Source organism: Mauremys mutica, chromosome 3, assembly GCF_020497125.1.
Source record: "Mauremys mutica isolate MM-2020 ecotype Southern chromosome 3, ASM2049712v1, whole genome shotgun sequence".
In the NCBI taxonomy this organism is placed as follows: domain Eukaryota; kingdom Metazoa; phylum Chordata; order Testudines; family Geoemydidae; genus Mauremys; species Mauremys mutica.
Genome location: NC_059074.1, coordinates 145,116,409 through 145,142,549, shown reverse-complemented (window position 1 = coordinate 145,142,549; position 26,141 = coordinate 145,116,409). Strand labels below are relative to the sequence as shown.

The 26,141-nt window shown below is 47.2% G+C and overlaps 2 protein-coding genes across 5 annotated transcripts in view; both read left to right on the top strand.

The window, feature by feature from the left end:
- The first annotated feature begins 1,296 nt into the window (after positions 1-1,296).
- On the top strand, positions 1,297-19,986 carry LOC123366921 (sulfotransferase 6B1-like). Its single transcript, XM_045010830.1, has 7 exons — positions 1,297-1,702; positions 10,065-10,183; positions 14,001-14,090; positions 14,849-14,975; positions 17,168-17,262; positions 17,956-18,112; positions 18,553-19,986. The coding sequence occupies exons 1-7, from the start codon at positions 1,507-1,509 to the stop codon at positions 18,681-18,683; spliced, it is 915 nt and encodes a 304-aa protein (XP_044866765.1). The 5' UTR covers positions 1,297-1,506; the 3' UTR covers positions 18,684-19,986.
- A 3,423-nt stretch (positions 19,987-23,409) lies between these two features.
- The window catches only part of EIF2AK2 (eukaryotic translation initiation factor 2 alpha kinase 2), a 46,860-nt gene continuing 44,128 nt past the window's right edge, over positions 23,410-26,141 (top strand). For all 4 annotated transcript variants that reach the window (XM_045011585.1, XM_045011584.1, XM_045011587.1 and 1 more), the window contains exon 1: positions 23,410-23,546. The gene's annotated coding sequence lies outside the window, so the exon portion shown is untranslated. The remainder of the gene's footprint in view (positions 23,547-26,141) is intronic.

The following is a 26,141-nucleotide window of genomic DNA, read 5'->3' as shown; positions in this document are numbered from 1 at the left end:
AATGTCAGTTATTTGCATTGGCACTCCCACCCCACTTAGCATAACACACAGCCATCTGGGAAGGTTATTTTCACAGCTGTGGGATCCCCAATTTCTTTGTTATTGGGGCAGGAGAAATAAAATGTTGTCACCCTGATTAAGTAAATGAGGAACTACAAAACTATCTTATGATAAAGGGTTTCATTATAAACTAAATAGCACTTGCTAGACAAGGGACATGGGTTCCAAAACCCAGTGATTTGAGAGAGGCTGGGGACAGGTATCTGTACTTGGTGGTGCAGGTGCCTTGTGTGAGCCAGAAGCACCAGTTCCACCTATGCCTCTCTCCATTGTGGAATGTCAGAGTTAATTTTTGATTCCCTTAAGAATCTAGATACAGGTTACTGAGCTGAACTCACTTTGGACCAGTAGTGCACTGGCACTGGGCTCCCCTACTGTGAGTTGAAATCACTAAGAGCTGAATTCACTAAAGAGCTGGAATTGCTGAGCTGAGAGCACTGAGTACTGTGCTAACTAGTGGGGGAGTCTGAAGCTATACTGTAGAGCAGAGCAGCTGGCAGAGTGGAGCCGAGCAGTTTCCGAGGACGGCTGGAGCAGATCACAGGACAGCTGGTGGACCAGAGTAGCTGGCAGAGCGGAGCAGCCCACGGAGCAAGCGGAGCTGAGCAGTTTGCGGGGATGACTGGTGGAAGCAGAACCCCCCTAAGAGGCAGGGCAGTTGGCCCCAAACCACGTAAGGTGCCCCTTTCTACCCAGGCTGGGAGGGGGACCTCTGCAGGTAGACTCTCAAACTCTGGGGCTGCACTGACCCGGGACAGAGACTTTTGGATTGTGGGACTTTTGGGACTGTGGGCGATTTGGGGGTTGCTGGACTCAAGAGACCAGAGAGAAGGACATGGCCCGATTTCCTTGGGTGGGTCTTTGCTCACGGTTTGATCTATGAACTCTAGCTGAGGTATTTTCCCAATTTAATGCTTGTGGTTTATCTCATGTAATTAAACCTTTTCTGCTACACCAAGACTCTGTGCTTGCGAGAGGGGAAGTATTGCCTCCTTGAGGCGCCCAGGGGTGTGTGTAAGATTTTCCCAGGTCACTGGGTGGGGGCTCGAGCTGGTTTTGCATTACATTGTAGGGAGGGGACCCCTATGTATTGAACCCAGCCCTTGCTGCTATTGTTTCGGCCTGGCAGAAGGGTTACATGTCTATAGACAGTTACTCCTCCAGCACTACTCACTCCCAGGAGAGGCTAAAGTTCAGTGTAATCTACAACTCCGATTGAAACCAGTTGCAGTTTACAGCCAAGAGTTCACGCAAGGGACTGTGTAATTCAGAACTGTTTTTTCAACTGCATTTCCCTCACTGCTGGGCAAAAGGAGCAGAGTCAGACAGTGCATGTGCCTAGAAGTTTATGTTTAAAAGTTCCCCCTCTGCCTCCGTACCCTAAAGAACGCTAGAGACACGCTGTTTAAGGAGAGAATCTGGCAAGAAGCACAGCAAGCTCCAGCCATGGCTGAGAGCGGTATTATTAAGGAAATAGAGAAATATTTTGATGATGTTAAAGGAAAGGAATCTGAAGAGCTGCTGTTCTCCTACAAGGGGGTGCTGTACCCTATTGGATTGTGCAGTGCTGAGATCTTCCAAGCGCTTGACACCATAGAATTTAGACAAGATGATGTGTTCCTGGCGGCTTATCCTAAATGCGGTGAGTGGAGATTTTTTTGTGCAAAATGAAAAGTAAACATGATAGGTGTCAAATGTGTGTGTGATCATAGTGAAGAATGCAGAAAAGCATGGACGTTTAAATGCTACTTGCAGTAAATCCTCATTTGGCACAGGCAAGCAGTGTATCAGTAAACTGTGTGTTTTCCTCTTCCATAATTTCAGATACATGGGTTGAATCTAGCAGTGATTTAACACCGAGACATAGATGTTGGTGGCTGTATTAAGTTAAATGGAAAGAGTCATCCAACATTATACAAAGCTTAAAAATACAGTTGTCAGGAAATTTAGCATATGTCAGTCTCTGTGCTTATGCATGATTATACCTTCGTATATATTGTAAAGAGAAGGGATCAACCCACAGAATTCAGATCCAGGCCAGAATCTGAACTGCCCCAAAGCTTTATTGTTAATAAAACACCAACCATGTGCTTAGAGCTGAACAAAAGTTATCAACATTAGCCCTGTGACGAGTCTAGAACAGGCACAGATTAGACAGTTTACACACACAGGATATTTAGGGTAGGATTTTCAAAGGTGATCAGTGTTAGCCCAAGTCTGCTCCAATTGAAGTCCATGGGTGTAAAGTTAGACCAGTGCTGAGAAATTTTGAAAATCCTATGGTAAGAAATGGCAAGAACTTGAGGCGGTGATAGGGGCTTGCAAGAGTCGTGTTTGTAAAGGCCTGGTTGGACATATGCTTTGAAGATGGATCTGAAGGAAGAAAGGAGTTTTCTAGATGCAGGAGAAGAAGTTTGTTCTAAGCAAACTGAAAGGGAATCTGATTGGGTAATGGGAAATCACCATTACAGTTATATATGAAATTTAACCAGAGTACCTAAATAATAAATGATACTGTTGCCTAAGCAGCATTGTAGGCATATTTGAGAAAGCACTTAAATTATAACTCCCATTATGAAAGAAACTAACCGTTAAGCTTATTTTTTTCCTGGCACAGCCATGGGCTGAGCAGCTGCATAAGAAAGACAGTTCACAGGAGACCCAGGCTCAATAAATTAAAAACCAAAAGCAACTGAGATTTCCAGTTTATTTACAGGGTTTTTGTTCAGTCAAAACAACATACATCTGGAAAATCCTCTGCTAAGTTCCCTTAATGTGGTTTAACAGTAAACTGTGAACAAACAGGGAAAGCATCTCGTATACCTCCAGAGCTCACTGTCCTTGTTTTAGACAGCAAAACCTTGCCTCCTCCTCTTGTGAAAATAACCCTTTTTATGGGTCTGGGCCTAACTAGATTCCGTTACACCTGACTGCCTCAGCTCAGCTCCTGACACTGAAGCCCCTGATAGGATTTAACCCTCATGCTCCAACTCCCCACCTGTTTTTGCAAAATCTACTCCTACATGCATCACTGGGTTAAGGGTGCAGTAGCACCTCTTTTAAGGGGATACCTTCAGTGCCCCATCTCATTTGTTCTCAGCCCAAGGTTGATATTTTTTTCAGATGATTTGGTAAGTTTGTTGACTCTTTGAGCCATCCACTCTTGTAAAGAGATTTCAGGTATTTTCTTTGCACTTGAATTACTCAAAAATAGCTTACGTTTAGAGTGATGGGCGGAACCAAAACCAGAGTCCTCCTCCAGACACTGCAATTTTTTCAATTGAAATTAGTTATGGGAGAGATCTATTAAGTTATTAAACTAGTTAATGGTGGAAGAAGAAGTAGTGATTCTTTGATCCACCAAAACATCAAGGACTTCTCTAAACATTCCCAGCTTCTTTAGTTTCCTCCTGTTTGTCCTATGCTCTTTCCCTCCATCTGTCTTCCTCCATCTCAAACTCTTTGCCCTCAACCCCACCATTTTTTCTCCCCAGATATCCCTTTCAGTACTACCTCTACCACACTCACACCACATCTCCTCCTCCTGAGCTCTTCCCTGCTCACCTTGTCAGGATATGGAGTGGAATCCACCTCCTGACTCTTCAGCCTTGCAGAAGTCATGTGATCTTCCTCCAAAGACCTTACTCTCTTACCAATGCTCTCTTTGTTGCCTCAGATAGTTGCTCCTGAGCATAGCTCCTGCTCTACTCCTCACAACCAAACCAAAAGAAAGCAGCTGAGTGGAGCAATGGAGAAAGAACAGGTGTCATTTTGAGGGACCTTGAAGCAACACCTCTTAATCACTTGCCCACACTTCCTCTCTGTTTTTAGTCTCCTGTCTTGTCCTTTGCTAAGGAGAATTCTGTGTAGTAGCAGGTCTAAGGCCCAGATCCACAAAAGTGCTTAAGTACCTAAACCCCAGTTTTAAGTTCCACACCAATCCAAAATCTGCTTCCACCTAATCCTGTAGGTGCCTAACTTACTCATTGTCTAAATTTCCACTGTAAAAGTTTCCTAGGCACCTACATTTCTGCCTCACTCTTGGCATCTGGATGCCAATCTCCTACTTAAGCCCTAGAGCAATCCACAACTGGAGGAAGATAGGTGTTCCCTCTACCTAGCTCACCCATGGACCCTGTCTAGTAGGTGTGCATGGAGTCTGCTTACTGTATCAGGCCCTATTCAAAATCTGGCCAGAGGATGTGGTAATGCTGTCACTACCACCCATCTTATAACTTTTAGCCCAGCACTTTTGTGGGATACCCGACTTTAATTTCCTCCTGTGCTTGATGGGAAGAGAAGATTTGAACAGGGGTCTCTCCCCCCACCCACCCTGAGAGGTGCACTAACTGCCAAGCTACAAGAAATTCTGATGTGTGTATGTCGGCTCCTTCATAAATAATTAGCCATTAGAGCAAGGGCACCGTACCCTGGGTCTACCAGCTTCCAGGTGTGTGCTCCAACCACCAGGCTAAAGAGTCATATTCCCTCTGGTCAAATGACTAGGTCAGGGGTCGGCAACCTTTCAGAAGTGGTGTGCCAAATCTTCATTTATTCACTCTAATTTAAGGTTTCATGTGCCAGTAATACATTTTAATGTTTCTTAGAAGGTCTCTCTCTATAAGTTTATATATTATATAACTAAACTAGTGTTGTATTGTAAAATAAACAAGGTTTTCAAAATGTTTAAGAAGCTTCATTTAAAATTAAATTAAAATGTTGATCTTATCCTGCCAGCCTGCTCAGCCTGCTGCTGGTCTGGGGTTCTGTTCACCTAGGCTGGCAGCAGGCTGAGCGGGGCTTGCGGCCGGGACCCTGGCTGGCAAGGGTCCAGCAGCCAGAACCCCAGACCGGCAGCAGGCTGTGCGGGGCCGCTGCCCGCTGCCGCTCAGGGGTTCCATCTGCCGGCTGTCGGATCTGCTCAGCCCACCGCCAGTCTGGGGTCCCGGCCTTGCCCACATACAGTGGGTACCTACCTTCTCCCTGGTTCTGGCCCATTTTCTTCCTCTCTCTGCACTGAGCTGAGGGTGGGAGTGCACTGAGCACAGGGCTGGGGGTGAAGGGTCTGGCCAGGAGCTAGAATGAGGGAGGGGGCTCAGGGTTGGGGCAGGAGGTTTGGGTGTGAGGCACTTACCTGGGCAGCTCCCATTTGATGCGAGGGGTGCAGGTGGGAATGTGTGTGTGTGTGTGTGTGTGCGCGCACGCAGGAGCTCCCGTTTGGTGCTCAGGGTGTGGGTGGGGATGTGGAGGGGGGTGCAAGAGTCAGGGCAGAGGGCTGGGGGCATGTGAGGAGGGTGCAGGTGTCAGGGCAGGGGGACTGGGTATGTGTGGGGGTTCCAGAGTCAGAGCTGGGGTTGTGGGGGAGGGGGTGAAGGAGTCAAGCAGAGGGCTGGGTGTGTATGAGGGAGATACAGGGCTCAGGGCAGGGGCCCGGGGTGTGTGCGGGGGTGCAGGACTCAGGGCAGAGGGCTGGGTGTGGGGGGGGTCAGGGCTCAGAACAGAGGGCTGAGTGCCCCCCTCAGAACCCCCAACCCCCCCACTCCTTGTCCCCTGCCCATCCCCTCCTGGGACCCCTGCCCCTAACTGCCCCCCAGGACCCCACCCCCTATCTAAGCCTCCCTGCTCCTTGTCCCCTGACTGCCCCCCCTAGGACCCTACCCTACCTGTCCCCTGACTGCTCTGACCCTTATCCACACCCCTGCCCCCAGACAGACCCCCGGGGCTCCCATGCCTATCCAACCACTCCCCACCCCCTGACAGGACCCCCAGAACTCCCGACCCATACAACCCCAACTGCTCCCTGCCTGCCCCAACCCCTCTCCACACCCCTGCCTCCTGACAGGACCCCCAGAACTCCCGACTCATCCAACCCCCCCAGCTCCTTGTCCCCTGACCACCTCCTCCAGAGACCCCCCCCACCCTAAATGCCCCCCCTTGCTCCCTGTCCCCTACCCTCTGACAGACCCCGGGACTCGCATGCCCCATCCAACCCTCCCGGCTCCCTGACTGCCCCCTCCAGACCGCCCACCCCCATCCAACCCATCCTGACCTCTGTCCCCTGATTGCCCCCACTCCTTATCCAACCCCACCAGCCCTGGACACCTTACCTGGAGGCTCCAAGCAGAGCTCGCAGCCCCGCCCCTCAGAGTGCTGCGTGCACGGCGGCAGGGATCCGGTGAGCGGGGAGCGTGTCTGCCTCCCCGTGGAGCCAAACACTGCCCCACAGGAGCACGCAGCCCCGGCACCCAGAGTGCTGCAAGTGCCGCGGCAGGGCTCCAGGGGAGGGGGGAAGGCGGGGGTGGGGCCGGCGGCTTGCTGCGCCGGGAGAGTGGGGCCATTTGCCCACCCCGTGCGCATGCCTATGCTTCTGCTTCCTGCCCCCACAGGGGGAGCAGAGGGCAGAGGAGAGTGGGCTGGGCTGGGCAGGATTTTTAATGGCACACTGAAGTCCTGGCAGGCAGTAGCGTGCCATTAAAAATCGGCTTGCGTGCCATCTTTGGCACGCTTGCCATAGGTTGCCGACCCCTGGACTAGGTGTTAGGTGCCTAAATTCCTCTGAGGATCTGTGCCTGCTGTACAAAAGGAATAGAAGATCTGGGCCAAAATGCTACCAGGGCTGGTCATTACATGCATATAGCAATGTAGCTAAAGCATGGTTTTTCTGGGAATATCTAGAACAGTGGTCACCAACTGGTCAATCACCATTGACTGGTTGATCCTTGAGGATCTCCCAGTCAATCGCAATCTCCGGCGGCAGTGCAATGTGGCTGACGCTAAGGCTACTCCTGCCTCACACTCCTCCCGGAAGCGGTCACTACAGCCCCACTACGCCTGCGGGAAGTCCGCCGAAGCCGCGGGACCAGCGGACCGTACGCAGGCAAGCCGTGGAAGGCAGCCTGCCTGCCGTGCTTGGGGCGGCAAAATTCCTAGAGCCACCCCTGCTTGCAGAGAGGGGCAGCGCGTGGAGCCACGCTCCCCCACTGTCCCCACCCCAGGGGCTGCAGGGAATGTTGGCTCCTTCCAGGCGCAGTGTGGGGGCAGGGTAGGCAGGGAGCTGCTGGAAGTAAGTGCTGCCCGGTGAGAGGCTGCACCCCAACCCCCATCCCTGAGCCCCATCCCAGAGCCAGCACCCCATACCCCCTTCTGCATTCCCAACCCCTTCTTGCACCCCAAGCCCTAGCCCTGACCCCCTCTCAGAGCCAGAACCCCATACCTCCTCCTGCACCCCAACCCCCTGCCCCAGCCCTGACCCCCCCCTCCCAGAACCAGCACCCTGTACCCCCTCCTGCACCCCAACACTCTGCACCAGTCCGGAGCCCCCTCCTGAACCCAAACTCCCTCCTAAAGCTTGCACTTCTCACCCCCCACCCCCTGCCCCAGGCTCAGCCCAGAGCCCCCTCTCACACTGTGAAAGCCTTGGCCCCAGCTCCCCCGCACCGATCCCCAATCCCATACCCCAGCCCGGTGAAAGTGAGGCCTGGTCTACACTAGGCGTTTAAACCGGTTTTAGGAGCGTAAAACCGATTTAACGCCACACCCGTCCACACTGAGAGGCCCTTTATATCGATATAAAGGGCTCTTTAAACCGGTTTCTGTACTCCTCCCTAACGAGAGGAGTAGCGCTAGTATCGGTATTACCATATCGGATTAGGGTTAGTGTGGCCGCTGATCGACGGTATTGGCCTCCGGGCGGTATCCCACAGTGCACCACTGACCACTCTGGACAGCAATCTGAACTCGGATGCAGTGGCCAGGTAGACAGGAAAAGCCCCGCGAACTTTTGAATATTTCCTGTTTGTCCAGCGTGGAGCTCCGATCAGCACGTGTGGTGATGCAGTTAAAAATCAAAATAAAGAAAGAGCTCCCGCATGGACCATGCGGATGTGATCGCTGTAAGGGCAGGCAAATCTGTTCTATCAGCGCTCCGTTACAGAAGGCGAAATTCAAAATCATTTTTTAAAAATCTCCAGACAGACGCCATAGCAGGGACTCAGCGCACTGCTGCGTGACAAGTGTAACGGAAAGCCAAAGAATCAAATGGACGCTCATGGACTGGAGGACTCAAGCTATCCCACAGTTCCTGCAGTCTCTGAAAGTATTTACATTCTTGGCTGAGCTCCAAATGCTTCTAGGGTCAAACACAGTGTCAGCGGTGGGTCAGGGCATAGCTCGGCAATTTACGCACCCCCCCCCCACCCCCAGAAGTGAAAGGGAAAACAATCCTCTCTTGACTCTTATACATGTCACCCTATCTTTACTGAATGCTGCAGATAGACACGATGCTGCAGCACTCAACGCCAATATCCTTGCTCCCCCGCCCCGCCATGGGTGGCTGATGGTACAATAAGACTGATATCCATCATCATCATCAGCCTATTGGCACATGGGGCAGTGCAAAAGGACTGGTAACCATGCCGACTAGCATCGGTGAGGTCAATCAAGGGCACCTGGTCCTAATTTTTCCTGGTAGATGGTACAGTATGGCTGATAACCATCGTCATCATAGCAACAGGGGGCTGAGCTCCATCAGCCCCCACCCTTCATGTGTAAAGAAAAGATTCAATTGCCCCTGGACTAGCAGCGGGATGCTGGGCTCCTCTCCTCCACACTCCTTACTGTCCTGTCTGGACTATCATAGCAGCTGGAGGCTGCCTTCCACTCATTTCTCACTAACAAGTCACTGTTTCTTCTTCCTGCATTCTTTATGACTTCATCACACAAGTGGGGGGACAATGCTACGGTAGCCCAGGAAGGCTGGGGGAAGAATGGAATCAACAGGTGGGGTTGTTGCAGGAGCACCCCGTGTGAATAGCATACAGCTCATAATTTCTGCTGGATCTGACACAGAGCAGCTGTGCTCTCTGGTTCTATGATACAGTGGTTCTCTAGTATACTTGTCCAAATTCTAGACAGGACTGATTCTATTTTTAGATAACAAAAAGGAGGGATTGACTCAGGGAGTCATTCCCAATTTTGGCTTTTGCACCCCTGACTAAGAGCAGCCAGGGGCACTTATGACAGCAACAGATGGTGCAGTGCAAAAGGACTGGTAACCATGATCATCTTTTTACCAATTTATGGATTGGTAGATGGTACAGTATGGCTGATAACCATCTCTGCTGTCATGCAAAAGCAAAAGCATGCTGCTGTGTAGCGCTGCTGAATCGCCTCTGTCAGCGGCATCTAGTACACATACGGTGACAGTGACAAAAGGCAAAACAGGCTCCATGATTGCCATGCTATGGCATCTGCCAGGACAATCCAGGGAAAAAAGCCGCGAAATGCTTGACTGCCGTTGCTTTCCCAGAGGAAGGAGTGACTGACGACATTTACCCAGAACCACCCGCGACAATGATTTTTGCCCCATCAGGCACTGGGATCTCAACCCGGAAATTCCAAGGGGCGGGGGAGGCTGCGGGAGCTATGGGATAGCTACGGAATAGCTACCCACAGTGCAATGCTCCAGAAATCGACGCTAGCCTCGGACCATGGACGCACACCACCGATTTAATGTGTTTAGTGTGGCCGCGCGCACTCGATTTTATACAATCTGTTTTACAAAACCGGTTTATGCAAATTCGGAATAGTCCCGTAGTGTAGACGTACCCTGAGTGAGGGTGGTGGAGAGTGAGCGATGGAGAGAGGAGGGGATGAAGTGAGCGGGGCAGGGCCTCAGGGAAGGGGCAGGGCCTCAGGGAAGGGGTGGGGTAGATCCTGAGTTGCCCTTAGATTCAAAAAGTGATCTTGGGCTAAAAAGGTTGGAGACCACTGATCTAGAACTTGTAGCTGCACAAATCACAGGAAATCCATTGTCACCTGCAATGTTTCATTACAGAGACACAACTTAAGATTACACTTATGTCTGAAACTTATGTACATGCTACTGTTACAGGTTATATGAAGCACAAGAATAATAACTATCTTGAAAGTTGTGATGGATATTTAACTGCCTGTGGTTTGAAAATCCCTGTTTGGTTCCTCAACACACTTATTTTATGTTTCAGGAACTAATTGGACTCAACGCATTTTAAATGACTTGATAAATGCATTACCAAATAATAAGGAAGTATCACAATTAGAACGTATCCATGTGCTTGAATTTGAAGCTTCAGAAAAATTTCAGGTCAGCATGGACTAACTCATGAAACTTACTTTTAGCATACAATAGTTTGAATGTCTTTATTTTACTATAGCTCATATAAGCAAAAACAATTTTCAGATAGTTTATAAACTTCTGCATCAGAAAATTTGATTTTAATTCTATTTTAATTACCTATTCTGTCTGAAATTATATTCTGAAGTATTGAAACACAAATGAACAAGTGTGATTTGAAAGTAAATTAACTTTTGTGAACAAAAAGGAAAAAACGTTCATTTAACCCTAACATTTACTCCTGAAAATGTTGTTACTGCTGTACTGGAATTTCAGAGTCTGTTGTTCTTGTGAGTAAATTTTGAGAGCAAAAGTTTTTTTTAAAAGTTCCTTCTTTAAAGAAATGGTTAATGAAATCATTTGCTGGTAAACCGAGGCTAGATAAAAAGGAAGTAAAAGGTTTGATTTTTCCAGTTTACCACATTATTACACCCCAATGGCCCCCTCCCCGTAGGGAGTTCCCCCTGGGAAGGTAGATCAGCACCGTCTATTGCTAATGCTGTTGCAAGCATCGCAAAGCATTTTGGGGATGGCCAAAGGTATGTAAGTGGAGAGTAGGTTTCTTTGTAGGTTACAAGAGGCCGAAAAGGGGGGGAAGAGCAAAGAACAAGTTAACTCAACACTGCAGCTAGCAAGCTCAGTCCAAAAATAAAATGCTGGCCTCCACCCAAAGACACTGCTCGCAGCCAAAACTTGGCTGACAGCCAGAGGTGAAAGTAAGCCGGTCTGGTCCGGTGTACCGGCAAGAGCCAGTACGCCATGCTGGACTGCACCGGCTTCTGCAGCTGCGGGCAGCCCAGAGCCCTTTCAATCCCCACCGTGGCTCCAGCTGCTGGGCTGGGGCCGGCATTTAAAAGGCTCAGAGCTCCCCGCGGCTGCAGGCAGCCCAGAGCCCTTTCAATCCCGTCCGTGGCTCTGGTGGCTGGGCTGGGGCCGGGATTTAAAGGGCTCAGAGCTCCCCGCAGCTGCGGGCAGCCCAGAGCCCTTTAAATCCCAGTCGCGGCTGAGATTTAAAGGGCTCAGAGCTCCCCGCCGCTGCGGGCAGCCCAGAGCCCTTTGAATTCCAGCCAGGGCTCTGGTGGCAGGGCTGGGGCCAGGATTTAAAGGGCTCGGGGCTCCCCTCAGTGGCAGGAGCTCTGGGCCCTTTAAATCCCTGCCCCAGCCCCACAAAGCTTGGGGTTCCCCCTGGTGGCCGGAGCCCCGGGCCCTTTAATTTGCCCCTGAGCCCCAGAGGGCTCCCAGCCACCTCTTCAGCTGGGAGCCCCTGGTTGATTTAAAGGCCCTGGGGCTCCCAGCCACAGCTGGTGCCCCAGGGCCTTTAAATCTTGAGAGGCCACACCTCTTCCAGATGATGCCACGCCCCCTTCAGGACTCCGGCAGTACCGGTAAATCCTGTAAATTACTTTCACCCCTGCTGACAGCTGAGAAAGCCCAAGCTTAAAATTTGCCCAAGCGACCATCAAAAACTAGCTATACAAACCTACACCTGCAAAACAGCAAAACCAATGAAAACAAAAAACAAAGCCCAGGGTTACAAAGTCTAAAAACACAAACAAAACAACAAGAGGGGGAGCCAGCCAAGCATCCCTAAAGCTAAAATGTAAAAAAACCACCCAAACAACCAAACAAAAAAACCCCACATAATAAGCCTGTTTAAACTGGTACAAAAAGCACCAAAAACAAAAAGCCCTAAACAAAAACACCCCCAAAGAAGCCCAGGACTTAAAACCCTCCTAAAAGCTGAAGCAACTTAAAAAACACAACAGATTCTTGGATGCCTTGCGCTCAAGACAGCGCTCCCGTCCACCTTTCCTCTTCTCTTTAATGTTACACCCAGACTTGGCCAGTCTGATTAATACAAGTGTAAGTATAAAAGTGGGTTAGGGTCTGGGGGCATTAACACTTTCTTTCTTCCCCTAAGGCCTGGTCCACACTAAAAAGGGGGTTCGAATTAGGGTACGCAAATTCAGCTACGTGAATAGCGTAGCTGAATTCGAAGTACCCTAATTCGAACTACTCACCCGTCCAGACGCGGCGGGGTCGAACTCCGCGGCTCCAAGGTTGACTCCGCCACCGCCGTTTGCAGTGGTGGAGTACCGGAGTCGACCGCGGCGCTTCCGGAGTTCGAACTATCGCGTCTAGATCAGACGTGATAGTTCAAACTCCGAGAAGTCGAACTCACCGCGTCGACCCGGACGGTAAGTGTGGACTAGCCCTAAGTAACATAAAAACAGTCCCAGCGCGCTCTGCTGTATTTTATTATTTTATTAATAACGCTTTAAAATGCAAACACTTGGTGCGTTATGTCATCTCCTCCCCAAACAATCCTGTGGCATCAGCCTAATCACCTGACGCTCTAGGCAAATTAGTAACAAAAATCTGTCACAACATGACTAAATTTTTGCAGGATCAGGGGCATATGTAATTCTGCTAATGAATATGGCAAATTCTATCTATCTATCTAGAAGTGATAATTGCAAATCATGAGTAGTGACACCAGCTGGACTCTTACCTTTCTTTATATGGTTTTATGATTAAAGCACAAGATTGGGATTAAAGAGTTAGGAGATCTTTAATCACAACTCTGCTATTGGTGTACTGTCTGGCTTCAGACAAGACATTTAAGATCTCTTCTTCATAGGTTCATAAATTATAAAGCCAGAAGGCACCATTGTGGTCATCTAGTCTGACCTCCTGTGTAAGCCATAGAACTTCCCCAAAATAATTCCCAGAGCAGATCTTTTCGAAAAACATCCAATCTTGATTTTAAAACTGTCAGTGATGGAGAATCCACCATGACCTTTCATAAATTGCTCCAATGGTTAATTACTCTCACCATTAAAAATTTACACCTTATTTTGAGTAATAAAGGCCACTTCAATGACATTATCAATGATAAGAAGTAAGAAGAGAGACTACAATTTAACAATTTATATATATATATACACACAGTAACTCCTCACTTAACGTCCTCCCACTTAATGTTGTTTCAAAGTTACGTCGCTGCTCAATTAGGGAACATGATCGCTTAAAGTCGTGCAATGCTCCCTTATAACGTTGTTTGGCTGCCTGCTCTGGCCACTGCTTGTAAGATTCTGTGGAAGAGCAGCGACTTTACAAGGGAGCATTGCACAAGTTCCTCTTCCCCACCTCTTCCCCCTCCCTCCCAGTGCTTCCCAGAAGAGCGGGGAAGAGCTGCATCTCCGCTCCTCCCCCTCCCTCCCAGACAGTCCTAACAGCTGTTTGGCGGTGCTTAGGACTTTCGGGGGTGGGGGCGGCAAAGGAGCGGGGATGCGGCTGCTCCGGAGAGGAGGTGGAGTGGAGATGGGAAGAGGTGGGCCTGGAGTGGAGCGGGGACTGGAAGAGGTGGGCCTGGAGCATCCCCTGGCAAAGTCGGTGCCTGTTCTTTTATGGGGAAGCTGCTGCTGCTGCTGTGAAGGTGCTTCCTAGCGTCCTTGCCTGCAGTAGACTGTGCCTGTGTGAGGTAAGTCAGGGGCACTTCCCAACCACAGTACAGTACAGTACTGTACAGTATATAATGCCGTTTGTCTGCCCCCCAAAAATTTCCTTGGAACGTAACCCCCTGCATTTACATTAAAGCTTATGGGAAAACTGGATTCGTTTAACATCGTTTCACTTAAAGTTGCATTTTTCAGGAACATAACTACAACGTTAAGTGAGGAGTTACTGTATTAGTTTTTTAGGGTAAATGTACAGATACTATAAATTGTCAGCATCTTTAAGTTAGGGATATTATGGTTCACTTTTGTCACTTGTTTTGCTTTAGAAAATAAAAAATGCACCTTCTCCACGTCTCTTTTCCACGCATCTCCATTATGATGATATTCCCAAGGCTGTCTTTGAGAATAAGGTGAAGGTAAGTGAACATTTTAATAATGGAGGACACTATCCATTTTCCAAGTAACTCCCAGTTTTCTCTGGGAAGTTATTAGGTTTAGGGCTGCCTGGAAAACAAGAATTCTGTTTTTGCAAAAATGTCCAAGGTTTTGTTCCACAACCAAGATCTTATTTTTTTGTGAAAAACTTAAGAGGAAAAAGAGAGCAGACATTTGAACCGGAGTCAAAGTAGAGACTTGAACACGGGTCTCCCACAGCTCAGATAAGTGTTTAACCATTAGGCTATTGATTGATTTGTTTAATTATTTTTCTCTCACATATATATATTAACCAAAAATTCCAGCCTGGCCAAAAATTCCAATCTCCAGATGTTGGAGCTACAATCAAAATAGATAAAATAGAATTTAATTTTTACCGATCACTGCAATTGATGTAGATTTACTGATCAATGTAATTGAAATATAAAATTGTAAATTTACTGATCAATGTAATTGAAATAGAATTTAATTTTTACTGATCACTGTAATTCACACAAAGAGGTCAAATCTTAGATCCCAGCCTGGCAAGGTGATCTGTATGGGCTAGCCCTTATTGCTCCATGGAGCACCCCCTGAAGTCAGTAAGTTGTTCTCTTGTTCCCTACTTTGCAGGATTGAGGCTTCGTTTTCCAAACTGCAGTTCCTGTAAGAGCTGATATGTTTTTTTTTAATGCAGGACCCTTGAGCTTAAAGGTTACCTTAAATACCCAGGACTCATGTGACTTTGTTGTTTTAAAAGGTACTGGTGGTATTTCGAAATCCAAAAGATGTAGCTGTATCCTATTACCACTTCTACAACAAAAATCCTGGGCTTCCAAATGTCAGCTCCTGGGATGAGTTCTTTCAGAAGTTCATGAGGGGAGAAGGTACAGTTGTTAGATATTGGCATGTATAAACACTCTAGTACAAAGTTCTCAACTCTTCTTTGGTCTGTAGTCAAAAAAGGGAATCTGTGATAATCATGTTAAAATTAATCCCAAATAGATTCAAACTAATGATCTGGGTGGGGGACCTGGTGCTAATGAGTTGAAGGTGCTTCTCCCTTGGCTAACCCTGGCAGAGTCCTCAGGAGTGGGAACATTGATGTGGAGCCATTTGAATAATCAGGCTGATACATTTAACTGGGATTCTACTTCATCCCCAGCTTTACTCTGCCTCCTGAAGGCACCTCCTCCTTGTGATTTCACATCTTAACAACCAGATTCGTGAATCTCTCCCCCTTTGGTCTCAGTTCCCTTTTTCTCATTCTTTCATCTGCACCTTAGAGCAGGTGTATCTGTTTTAGGCTATGTCTACACTGTGAGTTGGGTTGTGATTCCCCTTCTCATGTACAGGTTCATATTCATGCTAGCTCTCATCAAACTAGTGTGAGTATAAATAGGAGTATAGCTGTGGTAGCACAGGTAATAGCAGCAGGGGCACAGCTAAGCTGTGAAGAGTTCATACTCACCATGGGTTTGTACTTAGTGGAGCTCAGCCATGGCTCCGCTGCCACGCCTCGTGCTACCATGACTACACTGCTAGTTAGGCTCACACTAGCACAATGAGAGGTGGCACAAGTGTACGTGAGCAGAGGAATCAGACAGTGTAAACATAGCCCTAGAGACACTCAAAATAAAGGTTTGGAGTAAATTTTCAAAAGTAACTAAGTGACTAAGGCTCCTAACTCCCATTGTTTTTCAATCAGACTTACACTTCTAAGGGCCAGATTTAAAAATGTTTTTAAAAGCACCTAAAGATGAAAATAGATGCCTAGTGTGGTTTTCAAGAAGTGCCTAGGTGCCTAACTTCTACTGAGTTTAAACACTTTTGAAAATTGCACTAGACATATTTAGATGCCTAGATACATTTAAATATCGGATCCTAAACATTGTTACTTTTGGAAATGGGACTTAGGCTTCTAACTCTCTTAGGTGCACCCCAGAACTTAGACCCCTTTTCTATTTATAGTTGTGCAGAGGTTGGAGCTGCAATCAAAATAGATAAAACCCCTTTTCTAAACTGAAGAACTCCATTTTTTATTCTATCTTCTGTTGCCAAATAGTTCCAATTTCAAAGAGAGTTCACCCTGTAGGGACAGTCATGAGTGGCAAATTTCCTGTCAGGACAGGGAGCTTCATAGCAATCAGGCTCAAACAGACCCAATGAAAACAACAGTGAGAGCAATCCTGCATTTCAAGTGATGCTCTCCTGGGGAAGGAGGAGGGAACAGAATGAAAAAATGGCATTGCGAATTCCGTGTGTGTGTCTCAATTGCTTCCAGATCAAAGATGCTAAGTTTACAAATAAACAATGTTTTATGTAACTGCCAGCCCCTCAAATTCCACCTGGGATTTGTGAATCAGGCTGGGCTCTTTCCTTCTGTAGCATCACCACTAACAATAATTAAGGCTGCGAGTTTGTCACAGAGGTCATGGATTCCGTGACTTTCCGTGACTTTTGCAGCAGCTGGTGCACCTGGCTCAGGGGCAGCTTAGTCAGCCCCTGCACCTGTCTCACTAGCTGCTACTGGGGCAGTCTCAGGCCATTGCCCTTCCCCCCCCCAGCAGAAGAATTTGGCTGTGGGAAGGGGCAGGTGGTTGGGGCACGGGATGGGGTGAGGCGGCCTCTGAGTGGTGCTTACCTGGGGGACTCCCCAGAAATGGCGACATCCGCCTTGCTCAGCTCCTAGGCAGAGGCATGGCTAGGCAGCTCTGTGTGCTGCCTCTGCCTGCAGGCACTGCCCCCACTGTGGTTAGACAATACAGGTACTCTCTGAAGATACATACACTCTTGTTTTAGTATTTTAATTTGTTGTATACTTGCCATGTAGAGTCTTGATGTATAGATTTATTCTGAAAAATATTTGCAAGGAAAAAGTGAAAAGTCAAGTCTGGAGTGAATGACTTCTAACAATCCATTTCATAAATGAAGTACAAAGAGGCAGCTGAAGGATTAAAAAAATCTAAGATCTCCAGGACTCTATATTGAAGTTAGCCTGTACATTTCATCTCAGGGGTAATTTAAATATACTTTAAATTATGTTCTTTTTAAACCTATCTCCTGTATTTCATTTCAGTCACGTGGAGTTCATATTTTGACCATGCTCTTTCCTGGAACAAACATATGGATGAGGAGAATATCATGATCATCACATATGAAGAAATGAAAGAGGTGAATTTATGTAGAAATTAGACATGGGAAAAACCTGTTTGTATACAGAATTGTTCCCTTCAGTAGATTTGCAAATATCTTGTCCAGTCCAATTTTCACTTTGTGCCAGGCAAAACCTTATTGTGCATTTCAAAGACTAGGAGAAGGCAGGCATATGAAATAGCAGTCCTTTTCACTCACTGGCTACTAGCTCTTCTCTCTGCAGCCCACCTTCATTTTCCAGCAAGAAAGCCCTGATCCTCCTTAGACATGTGCATGTGAGTAGTTCCATTTGCTTCAATGAGACTATTCACATGCTGAAAGTTAAGCATGTGCAAATTTGCAGGATGAGGGCCTTACATTTTTGGGGACAGGTAATACCCATGTTTGTACAGAACAATACTAATTGATGCTTCTTGATAAATGTAATCAGTGGAAATAAATACTAAAAAAAAAAGAGAGAAATGCAAAAGACTGAGTATTCTCTTAACAGATTTCCATTTGGTTAAGGGAGGCAGATACCAAAATCTTATCTAAAGTAACCACTCATTCCTGCAACCTCTTGCTGCTGAACTTATTATGCTCTTCTAATGTTCTGCTTTGTGTATGGATGAGGATAAAATCTACTATATTCATTTGACAAAAGAGATTAGGAAAATGTAGGGCATATTTTCTTTGACTCATATATAACTCCAGCAAATTCTTGTTTTTCAGAACTTACCTGGAGGAGTGAAACAAATAGCAGAATTTTTGGGGTTCTCTCTGCCTGAGGAGAAGATTCAGTCTATTGCAGAGAATGCCACCTTTCAATCAATGAGCAACAAATCCCAAGAAACACATGGCACACTTGCTCCCATGCTTTTCAGAAAAGGTACATTTATACAGAGTGATAATAGTCATTTCAAGGCTTAGAACAGCAATCCAAATTGGTCATGAGAGCCAATTAACATTTAAAAGCATATGCCTCTTTAGACCTCTGTGATTAATGTATTTAATTCATAGCTGCTGATGAATTTTTATCTTTAGAAAGTGGACATCCATAAGCAGCTGATCAACCAGGCACTTGCTGTTCTGTCAAAATATTAGCTCTCTCTTTTCAAAGGTGTTTACACATATACCTATAAAACTTACTGCAAGGCTTTTTCTTTAACCTTTAACTGGAATTACCCAATCCACATTCATACAAGATTCAAGCTTTTTGTGGGTTTGAAATTTGGCAATACGTTCAGTCATTCCAGCTGTTTGTGTCAGCATTTCAATATTATGTTCCTGACCTGTGATGTTATAGTTTATTTCATTGTTCTTTCGCAGGTGATGTTGGAGATTGGAAGAATCTCTTCACTGAAGCTCAGAGCCAGGAAATGGATGCCAAATTTAAAGAGTGTTTAGCTGGAACTAAACTGGGAGCAAAGCTAAAATATGATAAATACTGCAAATACTAAATCTTAACTTCATTCTGATGCTACATCACCACCTATTTCACTACCTTTCACATTTGAGAATTGAGATCTTCACACATGGATTTGCAAAATAAAGAAATTGTGAGAACCTAGTAAATAATTGGCCAAATTCTGCTATTGGGCCTATATAGATGTAACAGAAGAATTTGGCTGAACACGTAGAACATATGAATAGTATACCAAAGTTTCTGTGCCTATTTGAGATTTTATTTTTTCTTGATCTGCCATTAATTCAAATTGAGCTCTGCTACAGAGCCAAACTTTCTGAAAGTTCAGGGGCGGGGTATGAAATATCTCAGAGTGCTGAGATAAATATTCATCAGATAAAAGTAGTGAGTGGAAGCCCTATGTAGGAAGCACATCTAGCAGTGAAGAAAGAGGAAAAAAAGCATTTCCAACCATTCTTGAGGCACTCTTTCACATGGGTGTTGGGGGTGTGGTGGCGCCCGCTGGCTTGAAGTGGTTTCCATCATATTCAGGGTTTAGAGTTTTGTTCAATGGCTTTCAGCACCTCCACTATACAAATTGTTCCAGAGTCACTGATCTCTTATCAAAGTATCCCAGGGGAGTTACATCAGGGGTCATCAACTTTCAGCATGCAGCCCATCAGGCTGTGAGACATTTTGTTTACATTGACTGTCCACAGGCACCCGCCCACCCCCGCAGCTCCCAGTGGCTGCAGTTCGCTGTTCCCGGCCAATGGGAGCTATGGGAAGCAGCATCCAAGATGTCCCTGTGGCCCGCTGCTTCTCGCAGCTCCCATTGGCTGGGAACGGTGAACCATGGCCACTGGGAGCTGCGGGGGGCTGAGCTTGCGGATGGTCAACATAAACAAAATGTCTTGCAGCCCGCCAGCGGATTACCCTTGTGAAAGTAGAATGAATTAGATTGTAAAAGTAGAATAAGTTAGATTGTAAAAGTAGAACGGATTAAAGAAATGCTGTATGTTCCTTTAAGCAGGAATGAGGAATGTTGAAATAAAGTTGTCAGGAAGAGAAATATTAAGGTATGGAACAATGGGTCCACTTAAGCTAATGGTGGGACATTAGCAGGAGATCATTAAGAGTTAATAAGGAAATAAGATATGTGTGTCTAGTGAACTTATCAGTTCTGTTCCCTTTGTTATCCTGTTAAGTTCGTGCCCTTTTTATCTGTATAAATAAAGTAGCTTAAGCCTTGTATGGGACTCACACATTATCTGGGTGTATTAGCAGAGCGCTTTGCTAATAAAACAGAGTGATCTGACAAATTGTGAGTCCTGAATCTGACTTTGGGCTGGTCTACACTGCGGGGGGGATTGATCTAAGATACGCAACTTCAGCTACGTGAATAGCGTAGCTGAAGTCGAAGTATCTTAGATCGAGTTACCTACCATCCTCATGGCGTGGGATCGACGTCCGCGGCTCCCCCTGTCGACTCCGCTACCGCCGTTCGCGTTGGTGGAGTTCCGCAGTCGACAGGAGCTCGTTTGGGGATCGATATATTGCGGCTAGATGAGACGCGATATATTGATCCCCGAGAAATCGATTGCTACCCGGTAGTGAAGATGTACCCTTTGACAACCTGATGCCGACTGTTGCCGACTCCTGAGTTACACAAATATATTAGCAATGGTTTGTCATCTCTGTGTGGTGGTGACGGCAGTGATGTTTGCCTGTGAACCACTACCCTCTGCTGGACAGAAACAGAACTACTATGTGTGGCTACTGCTAGTTTCTCAAAGTTCTTAATCAAAGTGTGTATCAGAGAACTTTAAAATGTATAGCAATGGGACAAACTTAACAGCATTCTTTCTTCTTCTTTTCCTGGTGAATGGAGGGCAGTAGGGCTGTACTTATCTATAATTGATCTAATGGTATTTTGGGGCCCTAAAATCCATTAATTAGCTTATTATACCACTCTAATGATATCTTGTAATATGTTTAGGGCTTTAATTTATAGTACCTGTAAGTTTGGTTTCATGTTTCCCTGCCTCAGATTAATAAATCAATAGGAGTTTCTATGTCTTTACCTTAATTTACACTGTATTTTCATTTTTTTTTGCTTTAACTCAACCAAATAAACTTATAGAAACTGGTTACTTTTGCCTGTTTGCAAAAGGGGCTGTACATATCTATGATGGAAATGTAAAAATCCTTATTTCTGTAGTCCAAGGTCCAGTATGCTTTAACAGCAGATGTGAGAACTACAAACTGTGGAATGCCGGGAGAACTTCCTGGTTTCCTCAGGATGTAGCCTCTGCCATTGAGGCAGGAAATTTCAGCACTGGCTGAAGCTGGGAGCAGGAGGCAGGCAAGCAGAGAGGAAGCTGCTGGACTGTAATCCTGTTCTATGTTTCTTTACAGGTAGGACCAAAAAGGCTTAAAGAGCATCCTGAGAGGAGTTTAAATGACACAAAAGGAGAACATGGGCTTGTTTATTTTGAGGTTTAGTTATTATGGAAGTTAGAACATGTTTGTAAGGGGTTCTGCTATACAAAATCCCCTCTGCCTTCCCAGCTGGAAGCTTCAGCACTGACTGAAGCTGGGAGCAGGAGGCAGGCAAGCAGAGAAGATCCTGCTCTCCTGTTCTCTGTTTCTTTACTAAACCTAAAACTTTGTTCCTCGTGGTTTGTCTGAGTGGGTCTGGTCTGAGATGAATACACATTGACATACAACACAGAACATACAGAGTAACCCCAAGCTCAAAGTTTCCCGAAGTTGTGTAAAAAGCCAGTAGGTAGACTTCCCCTATCTTGAACAACCTCACATTGAGCCAGTGGACAGGAGAGGGGCTACATTTCCATAACCAAACTCCAATAATGTGATTATATGCATAGACCATTCCTACCCATATGGTACAAATGTTGGGGTTTATTTAGAATAGGCAGGTTTAGTCTTAAGGGATCCATCTCCTACACACACTATAGATGGGAGGCATATTTCACACTGTTTCCTTTGAGAATCTGTTGCTCCTGGCTGTTGTGCTCCTCCATTCTGAACACATCTCTTTGTCACTAGTTTTATTGGCTTTAGCCAACATTCTTCTCCCTCATTCCTTAAGATAAGTATGGTCAAATCATGGCAACTCTAGTGTTTGATTAATTTCACTAACATTTGTCAAATAATTGTATTGATTAACACATTTTATAGAATCAACCAACTCACTAGCTGGCCAAAAGCTACCCAGGAAAAATATTAGGCTGATGGAATTCATTAGATATAGTCATTGTGTTGGTGTCATTAGACTCTAGGTAACTCAGGAGGGTGGAAAACCACAGTGTCAATGAAGCCTTTCTGTAGTAGGCCTGAATGAACTAAAGTCACTCCATGTCTGACCAAAGCGCTCCCATGTTTGAACTTTAATCGACCTAACAGGCCAGCAACAGAGAATGGTTATTAGTTGCAACACCTGCACCAGAAGGTAATAATGAGGCCTGCTTGCTCCTGGCTAAGGGGTAAAATAACAGATCAAAGAGAGCAGGACAAAATAACAGTTCACAGAAGAGTTACTAGCAAGCTAAATTGGTTTTTGCCAAGTATGACTTAACTGCTTAATGTAATTGCTATTGCAAAGTGTATCTGCTACATGGGAATGAAAGGTGGGGGGAGAGGGGGAGATAGAAGAGGCTTAGCTAAAGTTATGTATAAAAAGAGAAAAGCTGTTAGCAGCTGTGTGCTTGATCTGAGACGTGTCTGTGTCTCCGAGCACCGCTTTGAGATCTCAAATAAACTTTGTCTGCTTCTCCACCTTGGTGTGTTTATTGGAGCGAAGCACACCGGGCAACGAACCGCTGTTGCTGCCTCGGGCACTCTGTGCTGGCAACAATTGGCTACAGTTAGGTGGCTCCCCACCTAGTGTGCTGGCTTTGGGAATCACATTCTAAGATGCTCATCTCTCCCCATTCATTACAGAGGAGCTAGGCACCTAACTCAGGCATTGTGGATCCTAGTGTTATTCCTGTGATTTTGTAAGAGCCTGGCTCCCTTTTGCGGAGCTGGACCCTGGTTTTTTCTTTTTATTGTCAGATTCTCAATCCATTGCAGGTTCAAGAAAACCAGTAATAACTCTAATCTCATTGTAGGTGGCTGTGTATTGACTCTCTTTGATGCTGTGCAGCTGAAACCCATAGTTTATGGTGTCAGCATCCCCCAGGGAAGAAAGGGAAACAGTGGAAGGGGCGAATGGACTTACTTGGGTAGCTGCACATAGCAGGGCAACTTAGCCAGAAGGGCCCATGTCGCAGGATGTGTGGCCCCTTTCAGTGGCACTGGGGCCAGCTCCCCCTATGCTGTAATTAACTGCTCCCTGCCTGAGCGGGCAGGGCAAAGGGGGGCAGGGGTTAAGACGGCACCACCCAGGCCTCAGAAGAAAAAGGCCTAAAAGAGCAGAGGCAGGAGCTGGGCCCGCAGAGGAGCGGAGTTGGGGCAGTGGCTGGTTCCGCAGGACGAGCAGGCGGCTGAACTGCAGCCCCCGAAGGGGGACCCGAGGCTCAGGCCTGGGGAGGGGGCACGAGCGGAGCCCTGGGCTCCCCGCTGAGCCCGCACCCGCGGGGGGGGGGGCTGGGTTTGGGCTCCCCCCTCCCTGCTGCGGGCGGCTCCAGCCCCAGCCCCAGCCCCAGCCCGCCTCCCTGCTGTCCCCGGCCGCGCTCCCGGCACCCGCGGAGGAGGCGGGCCCGGCAGGCGGCGGCGGCGGCTCCTTTCGGTTTCGATTCCGGAGCCCATTTGGGGGCGGAGCGCGGCGGCTGCTGGGGGCCGGGGGAAGCCGCTGCGAGGAAACGAAACTGGGGCCGAGCCGGCTGACAGCAGAGCAGGAGCAGGGAGCCGCTGTCCCGCCACGCCGTCCCGTCCCGTCCCCAGCCAGGCGGTGAGTGCGGGGCGCGGGGCCGCTGCGTGGGTGTGCGGGCGGGGCGAGCCGGGCCGGGCCGGGCCGGAGCTGTGGGCGAAGCGCAGAGGGCAGGCTGAGATTCGGGGCGAGTCGGCCCCAGGGAAGTCACCGGGCCCTTTCTCAGCCCGGCAGGCTCCTGCAAGGGGGCAGGGGGGAGCCATTAGTACAGACTCTAGCTCTGGGGTCGGCAGCCTTTCAGCAGTGCTGTGCCCCGTCTTCATTTCTTCCCTCTGATTTAAGGTTTCACGTGCCAGTCATATATTGTAACGTTTGTAGGTCTCTTTCTATAAGTCTATAATATATAACTAAACTATTGTTGTGTATATATAGTAAATAAGATTTTTAAAACGTTTAAGAAGCTTCATTTAAAATTAAATTAAAATGCAGAGCCCCCCCCCCCCGACCAGTGGCCAGGACCCGGGCAGTGTGAGTGCCACTGAAAATCAGCTCCCGTGCCGCCTTCGGCACCCGTGCCATAGGTTGCCTACCACTGCTCTAGAGGTTAAGTGGGGGGTAGGGGTAGGATGGAGGAGAGGAGCTGGGGTGCCCAGGCTCTGGGTATTTTCTGCTGCCCCAAGACCCCTCACTGGGCTGCAGAGTGTGAATTGGAACAGGCTCGGGCTTGCCCCACACAGCCAGGGTTGGGCTAATGAAGAACTGGGCTTCTGGTCCTATGACAAAGCAAGTGGTAAAATTGACATGACTGCTTCTATTTCTGGAAACTAAAAAAGACAAAGAGGGGACTCCGCATCATTGGTGGCATCGCTTACCTCAGCAGCGTGACATGCCCAGGAAATAGGAGCAGTGCTGGGGACTGCGGGTATTCTTGGGAAGCCGTGAGTGTTCCCCTTACAGGTGCAAAGTAAACGTCTAAGTATAGGTGGCCAGCAGTCTCTAAGTCAGGGGTGGGCAAACTTTTTGACCCAAGGGCCACACTGGGGAATAGAAATTGTCTGCTGGGCCATGTATCCTCACAAAATTGGGGTTGGGTGCAGGCTCCGGGGTGGGACTGGGGATGTGGAGTTTGGGGTGTCGGAGAGTGCTCGGGGCTGATACAGAGGGATTTGGAGGGTGAGAGGGGGATCAAGGCTGGGGCAGAGGGTTGGGGTATGGAGAGAGGCTCAGGGGTGCAGGCTCCAGCCAGTGCTTACTTCAAGTGGCTCCCGGAAGCAGTGGCATGTCCCTTCTCCGGCTCCTACAGAGAGGTGCGGCCAGGCGGCTCTGCATGCTTCTCTATCGGCAGGCACCACTCCTGCAGCTCCCATTGGAGTGCGTAGGAGCTGGAGCGGGGCCATGCTACGGCTTCTGGAAGCTGCGTGGTGTGGGCCCCAACCCTGCGCCCCGGCCGGAGTGCTGGAACAGGCCGAGCCACGTGGTGTGGCTTGAGGGCTGGCTTAAAACAGCTTGTGGGCCGCGGTTTGCCCAGCCCTGCTCTAAGTAGAAGTTAATGCAGCCATTCCTTTTGGAAATGTGATACTTGTGTGTCAACCATGGATTTGAAGTCCCACTGTTCCAAAAATTTTATATTACAAAACAAATGCTACAAGGTAGTGTGAGGAGGGAGAAAATCTTTTGGATATATTCTTATACTGCTCTGTGAATGCCATGCTCCACTGCAGCACTTCTGGCATGTTGAAATTCAGAGTGAGAAAGATGTTAATTGCATTCCCAGTAGTAGTTAATCAAACTGCTACCTTACCTCTGTGTCAGAAAGGAAACAAAATACTAATACAAGTTAACTATAAGTAATCAAAAGAGTTGGGATATGATTTTGCCTGCTGCTGTTCTTCGTACTCTCAGATGGTTGGTCTTCCAAAGTTTCAATTTTTCTTTCTAAAATCATATGGCTTTAAACTGAGATTTTAGTTTTAAGGATGGTGACTTCCTTTTCTTTTTTTAGTGTAGTTCTTTATCTCTTTCTCTGTACATTAGGGTCCAGATTCTAAAAGATATTTAATAGGGCTGTCAGTTAATTGCAGTTAACTCACACAATTAACTCAAAACAAATTAACACAATTAAAACTGCGATTAATTGCAATTAATTTGTAATAGCACTGTAAAACAATAATATAATTATATTTATAATATAATTAAATTGGTATTTTTAAATATTTTTGTATATATTGATTTCAGTTAAAACAGAATACAAAGTGTACAGTGCTCACTATATTATTTTTTATTATAAATATTTGCACTGTAAAAAAGAAACAAATAAATAGTATTTTTCAATTCACCTCATACAAGTACTGTAGAGCAATCTCTTTATTGTGAAAGTGCAATTTACAAATGTAGATTTTTCATTTGTTACATAGCTGCACTCATAGGTGCCCACTACTAATGGTGTCGGAGGGTGCTCAACCCCCTTCTGCCCCTGGCCCCGCCCCAACTCCACCCCTGCCCCACCCCATTCAATCCCTTCCCCAAAGTCCCCGTCCCAACTCTGCCCCCTCCCTGCCCCTATTCGACTCCTTTCCCAAATCCCCGCCCCGGCCCCGCCTCCTCCCCTGCACCATGTTCCTGCCCCTCCCTCCTCCCTCCTGGAGCTTGCTACAGCTGTTTGGCGGCGGCAAGCAC